This window comes from Nyctereutes procyonoides, unplaced genomic scaffold, assembly GCF_905146905.1.
Source record: "Nyctereutes procyonoides isolate TBG_1078 unplaced genomic scaffold, NYPRO_anot_genome, whole genome shotgun sequence".
In the NCBI taxonomy this organism is placed as follows: domain Eukaryota; kingdom Metazoa; phylum Chordata; class Mammalia; order Carnivora; family Canidae; genus Nyctereutes; species Nyctereutes procyonoides.
Genome location: NW_026575135.1, coordinates 29,091,052 through 29,103,179, shown reverse-complemented (window position 1 = coordinate 29,103,179; position 12,128 = coordinate 29,091,052). Strand labels below are relative to the sequence as shown.

Below are 12,128 nucleotides of genomic sequence, written 5' to 3'. Positions count from 1 at the left end.
GTAAATCTTGAAGTATTTATATGATAACTAGCATCTTTCTATTTTTTTCAGATTTTTTCTCTGCCCTATTGATAATTGACCTTGCTTAGGTAGTAGATGGCACGTCATTGGTATTTCTTGTGATTATATGATAAACATGGTTTTTGTTTGTAATTGATTCCTACTTTTATGTGATTATGCCTGTGATGTCTCTGTTACATTTTTTGGGAAATTAATTTACTATTTTGTAACACTAAATATATAGCTTTTGGAATACCAATTTTAATTAAAGTAGTAGGTAGGAAAAATATATTAAAGTTATGATTTTTTTTAATCAAATTGCACTGTAGGTTTCCCTACTCAGAGATCAGTCAGAGTTGTGTTACTTTATATCATTTATATGACGAACTACCATGCAAGATTTCATTTGGTCAAAATTCTGTAGATAAAAGATGTTTTAAAACCACTATTCTAAAATTTAATTGTCTTACTTGTCTTGAAGGTATGACAAAGTGTAAATACATCTTCAAGTATACAATGCTTTAAGGATTTTCTGTGATAATCTTTTCTTTTCTTTTTTTTTTTTTTTTTTTTTGGCAAGAAAGTAAAGGAAGGGGATCCCTGAGTGACTCAGCAGTTTAGCACCTGCCTTCAGCCCAGGGCGTGATCCTGGAGTCCTGAGATCGAGTCCCACATCAGGTTCCCTACATGGAGCCTGCTTCTCCCTCTGCCTGTATCTCTGCCTCTCTCTCTCTCTCTCTCTCTCTCTCTCTCTCTCTCTCTCTCTGCGTGTGTGTGTGTGTGTGTGTCTCATGAATAAATAAAATCTTTAAAAAAAAAGAAAAAGAAAGTAAAGGAAAATGAACAATAAGGAAATAGAAGGATTTGGGGATTGAAAAGAGAAAGATGTGAAATAAGTCTGCTGATGAGGGCAACTTTTTTTTTCAGAAGTATAAGGGATTCTCCTGTTTTCTTAATTTTTAATTGAAGTATAGTTGACACGTAATGTTAAGTTTGAGGTGTACAACATAGTGATTCAACAGTTCTATATGTTAGTCAATGCTCACCACAAGTTATCATCATACAGCACTATCACAATACCACTGGCTATTACCATGCTGTACTTTTCATCCCTGTGACTTATTCATTCCATAATTTGAAGCCTGTACTAGTTATAAGGACCCTTCATTTTTGCCCATCTCTCACCCTCTCCCCTCTGGCAACCTACCACTAGTTCTCCAAATAGAATTTTTTGTACATCTATAAGGATTACAAACTATGTTGAATGATTTTACCCTAAGTAAAATGTATTGATGTTTTTCCCCTCAATGTAGTAAGAGGAATATTGGATACTTTTGATTTCAGGAAGGAAAAACAAATTAGAAGTGTAGAAGAAGAAGTTGAACAGGAAAAGCAAGCAGCAGATGGCATTATCAAAAACATGTCTCCTGAAAAACAAGTCAAGTATATAGAAATGAAAACCACAAATGAGAAATTGTTACAGGTAATACTAATCACTACTTGGTCCAAGCATTTAGAAGTCTTAATACTATATGATCTAAAGATGAGCAGCATTGGCATCCCTGAGAACTTGACTGGACCTACTTACTGATTAGAATCTTAAAGTCCCCAGATAATTTTAAGGATGAACATTTAAATTTAAGAAGCACTGATCTAGAAAACTTCTTTTTTTTATGCTGCATAATGACCTAATCTTACTGTATTATTCATTCCTATGCATCTTTCACTTTTGCATGTCATAAAGATACATGAAAACACTTTATTTTAAATGAACTGTTGATGGAAATAATAAAGAACCTCATATACTAAAGCAATAGGGATGCTTACTTTCTTTCCTGCCTAATAAGCAGCACATCGTTTACCTCTGGGTCCTTGATTTGAACATCTCTTGCCTCCTAATCATGGTGTTTAAATAAGCAATCTGGGAATCTGCTGAGGGGTTATTGAGAATTCTCCCAACATACAGTCATGGTGCTGACTCGGATTTGCAAGTTAGTGGCCTTACATACCCAGATGTCCCTTAACCAAACAGTTAATAGAGAATGAGTCCGCACAAATGCCAAAAGTGAATGTGGTTTTGGTTTCTCAGATACTACTTCATGGACAATTTAACTTTTTATTTTAGTCAAGATTTATAAACTAGAACAAAACACTGAAGAAAGAGTGTAATAGAAATGCCAAAATACCATCAAAATGTAGCTAATCTTGCACAGCTGTTTTTGAATAATAAGTAATCAGATTAAAAAATCTTCTCCTGAGGAGTGAGCCACATAAATTACTGTATGTCTTGGCCCTAAAAGAAATTAGGCAAAGGATGTGGAAACATGGTTTAAAAAATAAAAAATAAAAATCATAACTTTAAACAAGAACATTATGAATTTGAAAGTTGCTGATATTTAATATTTTCAAAACACAGTGATGATTCACTGTGCTTCTCCGATTGATAATGTTTGTCCTTCTCTGATTGAGATGATTCACTGTGAAAAGATCTGGCTACCTTTGACAAGCTCAAAGTATTTTTCAAGGTAGATCTTGGCAAAGTTTTTAGGAATAGTTAAATTGGCAAAAATAGAAATAATGTGTTTTGGGTGTTTTTTTTTTTTTTCAAAAACTGAAAAACTTAATTTTGTTTTGGATGAAATTAGGAAAAGCTTGCAGTAGAACAGGCAAATTATAAACTCAAAATTTAGGATTGTGAATGGGTACGTTTCAACCTATGATCGAGTAACACAAACTTATTTTTTTAATTGAAATGTAATTAATATGCAATATTTTATTAGTTTCAGGTGTACATTATAGTGATTCAGTATTTTTATACATTATGAAATGATCAAAAATAGAATAATGTTAAATTTTAATCAGTAGCAAGATATGAGTTGAATATGTTTATAAAGTTTACTTTGTCATATCTATATCTGAAATGTTGAGAAACAGACACATTTTAAATATAACTTGTATATCTATTTGCTTTTTTCCCTTTTTTAGGAGTTAGACACACTTCAACAACAATTAGATTCACTGAACATGAAAAAAGAGAGCTTGGAAGCTGTAAGTGTAAAATCAAATAAGGGTTCTTCTATTAGCTACAAAAGATAATTCAGCTACATATTACATATATTAATGGAACTCATTCAAGTATATATTTATTTAGTAATTTTCTAAGAGAGGTATAATTTTTTTCCCATTCAGCACCACAAATATCCTACTTTGGTAAGAAATTAGTTTCAGTTATTGAGTACCTACTGTATGCAAAATCACTCTGCCATGCTAAGACATGCAAAATCTAATGGTTATTTAAAGACATGCACAAGAAATTAAAAACGAGTGAAGGAAAGAGATCAGTTCATCATTTTAAAGGTGTAAATGCTTACATGTTGTTTATTTAAAGCAGTTTAATTTAAAAAAGGTGTTTATGTTAAAAAATTAAATAAGATGAAAAGTGAAAATGCCTATTTTGTTTCCCTCTTTCCAGAGAGAACTACTTTGTATTTTTTGAGTGCTTACTCTGTGCTTTTTGAGCTCTTTACATAGATTAACAGCATTATTTAGTCTTTATAACAATTTTATGGTCTTATCTTGGTTTTTAATTTTTTTTAAAGATTTTATTTAATTATTCATGATAGAGAGAGAGAGAGAGAGAGAGAGAGAGAAGCAGAGACACAGGCAGAGGGAGAAGCACGCTCCATGCCAGGAGCCCGACATGGAACTCGATTCCGGGACTCCAGGATCACGCCCTGGGCCAAAGGCAGGCGCCAAACCGCTGAGCCACCCAAGGATCCCCTTATCTTGGTTTTATTGGGAAAACTTCAAATGGAATGCCCATATAATGTACTGTCTGCAGCATGGTTTTGTTTGCACCTAACATTCTCTTTTGAATATTTATTCACATAAGCTCTCAGAGATCTCCCTCATTATTTTAAATTACTGCATTGTGTTACATTGCATGACTATAGTACAGCCTTGTAGATGAGTAGGTTGTTTATAGTTTTTTGGGATTATAAACAATGCTGCAGTGAAAACATGCATTTTATGCAAAGTTAAATGAGTAGGTCTTCAGATGAATTTTTTGCAGTGGGTCAAAAGATAAATACACACTTCTAAAATGTAAAGTTGTCAAATTGCCTTCCAAAAAGGTGGTTCCATTTTCTACTTCTAGACTCAGTTTAAGGGAGGGCCTGTTATCCTGTCCACTCATTAATAGCAAGCATTATTCACTTTTTCCATTTTTGCTAGTTTGATAGGTAAACATTTCTATCTTGTTTTAATTTTCAGTTATTTATGAATGAAATTAAGTATTTCTTTATATATTTGTTGGCCAATGTATTTCTTTTTCTGTGAACTACCTTTTCACGTCCTTTACACTTCAGTATACTGTCTATACCTCAAACCTTACCTGCTTTTCCTGATTTCCTATGGATTCAGGTAGGTATCATGATGATAGGATTAGTAACAATTGTAGATTGACAGGATTGCTGTCATCTCTCTTGCAAAAGAAATAAGCATGAGTATTTTGGAATTCTTTTAGAAATTTGCTTTTGAAAGAGTAGTTTGCTTAAAAAAAATTAAGATGGCTTTCTATACTTATTGTTTACATGTGAGTATATATAATTTTAATATTTTTGGATCTCTCTGGTAATAGAAATATGCTTTGAAGAATAAGGACCAATTTAGTATTAACACAGCTGGCCTACAGAATTCATTATCTGATTTAGGGTGTGTGAGGAATGTCAGGTCTTACTTCAGTTGGCAAATTTAGTATCTTTGGGAAGAGGTGTAAACTATATCCTTGGATTCAGTGTTTGTATTGATACCACATTTTGGCATCAGTACACACATGTGTGCCTAAAATAACATGAAATTTTACAAAAACTTACAGTATTCTCTAAGAATATATAAGTTGTGGGGTGACGAGGTGGTTCAGTTGGTTAAACATCTGACTCCTGATTTTGGCTCAGGTCATGATCTCATAGTTATGAGATTAAGCCCCAAATTGGGCTCTTCACTCACCTTGGAGTCTGCTTGTCCCTCTCCCTTTTCTCTTCCCTCTGCTCGCGTGCTCTCTTTCTCTTAAATAAATAAAATATATAATCTCTTAAATAAATAAAATATATATTTTATCATATATAATATATATTGTGTATATATATGTGTGTGTGTGTGTGTGTGTATATATATACACACATATATATATGTAAAGAATATATGTCATTAATTCTATTTAACTTTTGCCAGATTCCTTATTTTTTTTTTGGACTTGTTCTTCAAGAAAACATGTCAAATGTCGACCAGCTAGTTAGGATGATTAAGCAAAAGGAAAGGGGAGATAATTATGAAAAGGGATACCCCAAAATATCTGCATTTCTTCTGTCTATATTTTATTATCACACTTTTTGACTTGAAGCTAATCCATTATTGAGCTATATATACGATGCTTTCTTTTTTTTTAAAGGTTTTATTTTTAAGTAATCTCTACAGTCAACATGGGGCTCAAACCTACAATCCCTAACATCAAGAGACCCACTCTCCACCAACTGAGGCTGTCAGGTGCTCCTATATTGTGTTTTTTAAATAGGCTTTCAGACTTTGTCTAATTCACTTTTTCCTTTTAAGATTCCTTCTCTTTGGCTTTCAAAAAAGAGGAGGTCTTGCCTCTTAAAAATTTGGCCTTGTTCATACTGTGGACCTAGTTTCAGATATCATCATTAGCTTTTATTTTTGTTAACTTAGAAAATTATTTAGATCTCAGATCCTTAGTTTCTTCATCTGTAAAACAGAGGTGATAACTATCTGATTACAGTTGCCTTGACTATTAGAGATAGTGTATAGAGAACACAGAATACAGTGCCTCACACAGAACGAATGATCAATAAAGAACAGCTTCAAATGCCATTTTTTCCCTCCTCTACACTATGAACAACCCTAGCTTTTTTAGTTATCTCATAAAGTTACCACAGCCTTCATTTTCTCTTCGTAAACAGTAGAACAGTGGTGAATACACAATAACTATTCTGCTTATGTGTATTAATTTCCTAGTACTGCTATAATAAGATAACACTAACTGTGTGGCTTAAAACAACAAATTTTCTAGAGCCTAGAAGTCTAAAATCAGGGTGTCAGCAGAGCCATGCTTCTGCTGAGACTTTTAGACTCCTTCCTGGCCTCTTTCCAGCTTCTGGTGGTGCCTGTCGGTCCTGGGTATTCATTCCTTTATTTTAGGTGCATCACCCCATTTTCTCCCTGTGTCATTGCATGACACTCTTCTTCTATGTCTCTGCATGTCTTCTAAAGACATCAGTCATACTGGATTGATTAAGGTCTACCCTAATGACCTCGTCTTAATATGACTAAATCAGCAAAGACCCCATTTCCAAGTTATATAATATTCACAGGTACTGGAGATTACCAGGACTTCAACGTATCTTTTTGGGTGACACAATTCAACCAATAACATTGTAGTAGAGTATGTATATGACTCTTTCTCTCTTTCTCTCTCTCTCTATATATATATACACACACACATATATGTGTGTATTTCATATATATATATATATATATATATATATGAGAATATATTCCCTCTAGAGATCAGTTATTTGGACTTTAATATTGTGATTAAAGTTGTACATACATTGTGACATTTTCTTTATTATCTTCCCACTGGTAGAGTTGCCTTATCCTTGTTCAGGTCTTATATTTAGAAGATAAGATAAACTCCCATCTTCTCATGAATCTTAGACTGAAAATAACTTATGAAGGAAAAGGGGTTTATTTTTATTCTTCTAATTTACAAATGTGCTTTGGAGCATTATTGAGTACTGTAGATATTGATACCTCTATTTAAGGATGCTGATGGTTTAAATTTGTCCTTATTCTTATAAACTGAAACCTAGTTGAGAATAGGTTTTGATAAAATCCTAATTAAATTTTTCTTCTTTTTGTGCCCTTCAGGAAATAGCACACTCCCAAGTAAAACAGGAGGCTGTATTGCTGCATGAGAAACTTTATGAGTTGGAGTCCCATCGAGACCAAATGATTGCTGAAGACAAAAGCATGGGATCTCCAATGGAAGAGAGAGAGAGATTACTTAAGCAGGTAGAAAAAAACAAAAAACAAAAATACTTATTTTACTCTATCAAGATACGGTAAATGTATTGATTTATTTGATTTAAGGCATATGAATTGAACAGAAATCCAGTACGTTTATTGTCTTAAAAAACAGTGAAAAGTGAGTTTCATCTAAATTAAGATGAACTATTTGACAAAGAAAATCTAGGTGAAAGTCTTTTCTCATATAAACTGTTTCTTGATTTAAGTCATAATTTTATATGGTCTTTGTGCACATTTTGGCCATTTTTTTTTCATGTTTTGGATCCATGTAAGGACACTGAAAGCCCTCTTTATTGGTCACTTATTTTTTTTTAGACTATTTATTTATTTATTTATTTATTCATGAGAGATATATAAAGAAAGGCAGAGACATAGGCAGAGAGATAGACAGAGGGAAAAGCAGTCTCCCTGATGTGAGACTCAATCCCAGGACCCTGGGATCACGTCCTGAGCCAAAGGCAGATGCTCAACCACTGAGCTACCTAGGCATCCCTGTTGGGAGATTTTTGGTTACTGTTTCAGTTTCTTTGTTGGTTGTGGATATGTTCAGGTTTTCTATTTCTTCCTGTTTCAATTTTGGCCACCCAGGTACCCCCAGTTTGATGATCTTATTGAAGATCTGTTCCATTATGTGTTTGGGGCTTCATATTTAAAAAATGAAGTATTCCAAGGTTAATAAGTTTTTGTGGTTATTATCATCCATGTCTCCATGAAAGTGAATGGAACTAAAATGTCCTGTGAAATCACAGTATGTCACCTGATTGTGTCACATGTATTCAGTACATTTATTACTACCCAAGGTTAGCTTTATTTTAGCACTGTTATAATTAGCCTGTTTATAATGAGACCTCTTAACTAAAGGGCCCTTAGGATAAATGCATATATATATTTGGGAATAGCACCCATCAGGAACCTACAAATGAGACTCCTTTGTGATCTTAGGTTGAACCCAAATGGTTTGGAAGAACCTTAGGGATCAACTTGGGGGAGCTATTTAAGTATTAGAGTCATTCCAGAAAGGTATTATAATCTAGAATCTCTGAACTTCCTTGGAAAGAGATCGTTGGAGGCAGGGGAGAGAAAGTGTGGTCTTGAGATAGGATTGCCAGATAAAATACAAAACAACTAGTTAAGTTTTAATTTCAGAAGGCAATGAATAATTGTTTAGAGTAGTGTGTGTGTATATGTGTGTGTGTATATGTGTATGCATGGTGTATTAGGGCATGGTATATACATGCCCTAAAAGTTGCTCATTGTTTATCTGAAATTCAGTTGTAATGGCAATTACTAAATCTGGCACCCTCTGCCTTATGTGTGTGAGTTGGGGTGAGGGATAACAGTCTTAGAAATCTTGGAAATTCTGGATATTTATGTAAACTGATCTAGGCCTGAAGATATGTTAACCTCATGGTGCCATGTGGATAGGTATAGCTGTATAAGTCATCACCCTTCCTTTGAGGAAAAAAGGAAAAAAAAATCAGTGAATAGTTCCTTAATGATATGTTTTTTAACTTGAAAGGTTGAGTTTTAAGAACTAGGTTTCAAGAAAGAGACTACATTTGACATTTTGATACAGCATACCTTAGAAGGAAATTGTGTTTAGGGTACCCTAACAATGAGTAATTCTTTAAGTACTATTTTCTTTTTATGCCTTTATAGGTTAAAGAAGATAATCAGGAAATAGCCAGCATGGAGCGACAGTAAGTACATTTATAATAGGACATATTACATCCATTTCACTTCTTTTAAATTACATTCTAAATATACAATAGGTACATATTGTTATAGTTATTTTCTTCCTATGGCATATTATTGATTCAGCTTTCAATCTTATTTATAACTTTAAATATTTCTTTTAATGTTTAGTTTTTGGGGGTTTTTTGTTTTTTGTTTTTTGTCTTAAGGTTTTATTCATTCATGAGAGAGGCAGAGGGAGAAGCAGGCTCCCTGTGGGACTCTGGGATCACGCCCTGAGCTGAAGGCAGATGCTCAACCACTAAGCCATTCCAGGCATCCCTTTTTAATGTTAAGAGCCATTGCATAGTATTATTATTATTACATTATTATTTTTGAGAGAGAGCTTCTGCTGAGTGAGAGGGAGGGCATAGGGTGAGAGAGAATCTTAAGCAGGCTCTATATCCAGTGCAGAGGCCCATGTGGAGCTTGATCTCATGACCCTGAAATTATGACCCGAGCTGAAATCAAAGAGCCAGAAGTTTAACTGACTAAGCCATCCACGTGCTCTTATTTTTTAAAAATAGCTTTATTAAGATATAATGCATACCATACAATTCGTATATTTAAAGTGTACAACTCAGAATTGTTTTTAGTGTATTCAGAGTTGTGCAACTATCATCTCAGTAACTTTTAGAACATTTTAATCTCCCCAGTAAAACCCAATATCCCTTTCCTCGCCCCCCTCATCCACCACTCCTAGCTCTAGGTAACCACTGTACTCTATGTCCTTGTAAATTGGCCCATCCTGGACATTTTATATACATAGAATCATACAATATGTGGTCTTTTGTGGCTGGATTCTTTCACTCAGCATAATATTTTCAAGGTTCATATGTGTTGTAGTATGCATCAGTATTTAATTTCCCTTTTTTTGCCAAATAATAATCCATTGTGTGGTTATGCCACAATTAGCTATTTATGAATTGATGGCATTTGGATTGTTTCCATTTTGCCTATGATGGATAATGGTGGTATGAACATTGATGTGTGAGTTTTATGTGAACATATGCTTTCACTTCTCTTAGGTATATACCAAGGAGTAAAATTGCTGATTCTATATATAACTCTTTGAGGACCTGGTAGACTATTTTCCAAGCACCTGCACTCATTTCACATTTGCACCAGCCTTGTATGATATTCCAGTTTCTCCATATCCTCACCAATACTTATTACCTGTCTTTTTATTTTTTTTTTATTTTTTAAAGATTTTTTTTATGAGAGAGAGAGAGAGAGAGAGAGAGAATGAGAGGGGCAGAGACACAGGCAGTGAGAGAAGCAGGCTCCATGCAGGGAGCCCAACATGGGACTCGATCCCGGGTCTCCAGGATCAGGCCCTCGGTTGAAGGCAGGCTCTAAACTGCTGAACCACCCAGGGATACCCTGTCTTTTTAGATTAGAGTCATCCTAATGGGTGTGAAGTGATATATTACGGTTTGGATTTGCATTTCCCTAGTGACTGGTGTTGAGCCTTTTTTCCTATGCTTATTGACCATATCTATATTTTCTTTAGAGAAATGACTATTCATATCCTTTGCCCATTTTTTAAAAACTATTTAAAATTTTTTTTATTTAAAAAATTGTTTTATTTAAATTCAATTTAATTAACATATAGCATATTATTAGTTTCAGAGATAGAATTTAGTGATTCATCAGTGGCATATACCCAGTGCTCATTACATCAAGTGCCCTCTTTAATGCCTATCACCGAGTTATCCTACCCCACAACCCACCTCCCCTCTAGCAACTCTCAGTTTGTTTCCTATAGTTAAGAGTCTCTTACAGTTTGTTTCCCTCTCTGTTTTCATCTTATTTTTCCTTCCCTTCCCCTGTTTTGTTTCTTAAATTTACATTTAATGGAAATTGTATGCTGTTTTTCTCTCTGACATATTTCACTTTGTATAATACCCTCTAGTTCCATCTATGTCATTGCAAATGGCAAGATTCCATTCTTTTTGATGGGCTAGTAATATTCCAGTGTGTGTGTGTGTGTGTGTGTGTGTGTGTGTGTGTGTGTGTGTCCATCCATGTCCATTCATCTGTCAATGGACATCTGGGCTCTTTCCATAGTTTCACTTTTATGGGCATTGCTGCTATAAACATTGGGGTGGAGGTGTCCCTTCAGATCACTATGTTTGTATCCTTTGGGTAAATACCTAGTACTTCAATTGTTGGGTCGTAGGGTAGTTCTATTTTTAACTTTTTGAGGAACCTCCATACTGTTTTCCAGAGTGGCTGTACCAGTTTGCATTCCCACCAACAGTGTAAGAGGGTTCCCCTTTCTCTACATCCTCGCCAACATCTGTTGATTCCTGAGCTGTTAATTTTAGCCATTCTGACAGATGTGAGGTGATATGTGATTTTGATATGTATTTTCCTGATGATGAGTGAAGTTGAGCATATTTTCATGTGTCTTTTGGCCATTTGTATGTCTTCTTCAGAGAAATGACTGTTCATGTTTTCTACCCATTTCTTGACTGGATTTTTTTTTTTGTTTTCTGGGTGTTTGAGTTTGATAAGTTCTTTATAGATTTTGGGTACTAGCCTTTTATCTGATAAGACATTTGCAAGTATCTTCTCCCATTCTGTGGGTTGTCTTTTAGTTTTGTCAACTCTTTCTTTTGCTGTGTAAAAGCTTTTTGTCTTGATGAAGTCACAGTAGTTCATTTTTGCTTTTGTTTCCCTTGCATTTGGAGACATGTCTAGCAAGAAGTTGCTACAGCATAGGCCGCAGAGCTTGCTATTTCTGTTCTCCTCTAAGATTTTGATGGGTTCCTTTCTCACATTTAGGTCTTTGATCCATTTTGAATTTATTTTTGTATATGGTATAAGAAAGTGGTCAGTTTCATTCTTCTGCATGTGGCTGTCCAATTTTCCCAATACCATTTAATGAAGAGACTTTTTTTCTATTGGATAATCTATCCTGCTTTATGGAAGATTAGTTGACCATAGAGTTGAGGGTCTATTTCTGGGTTCTGGGTTCTGTTCTACTGATCTTGTGTCTGTTTTTGTGCCAGTACTGTACTTTCTTAACGATTACAACTTTGTAACCAGCTTGAAGTCCAAAATTCTGATGCCTCCAGCTTTGGTTTTCTTTTTCAACATTTCTGTGGCTACTCAGGGTCTTTTCTGGTTCCATATAAATTTTAGGATTGTTCCAGCTCTGTGAAAAATGCTGGTGGTATTTTGATAAGGATTGCAGTGAATATATTGATTGCTCTGGGTAGCTATACATTTTAACAATATTTGTTGTTCCAATGTATGAGCATGAAATGGTTTTCAATTTC

General features: G+C 34.4%; 1 protein-coding gene across 2 annotated transcripts in view; it reads left to right on the top strand.

Moving 5' to 3' along the window:
* IFT74 (intraflagellar transport 74) overlaps positions 1-12,128 on the top strand; it is an 81,535-nt gene that overhangs the window by 28,783 nt on the left and 40,624 nt on the right. For both annotated transcript variants that reach the window (XR_008661468.1, XM_055302613.1), the window contains exons 9-12: positions 1,345-1,483; positions 2,986-3,048; positions 6,949-7,092; positions 8,767-8,807. Coding sequence is in view for 1 of the 2 variants with exons in the window: in XM_055302613.1 (XP_055158588.1) it covers positions 1,345-1,483; positions 2,986-3,048; positions 6,949-7,092; positions 8,767-8,807 (387 nt within the window). In the remaining variant the exon portion in view is untranslated. The remainder of the gene's footprint in view (positions 1-1,344; positions 1,484-2,985; positions 3,049-6,948; positions 7,093-8,766; positions 8,808-12,128) is intronic.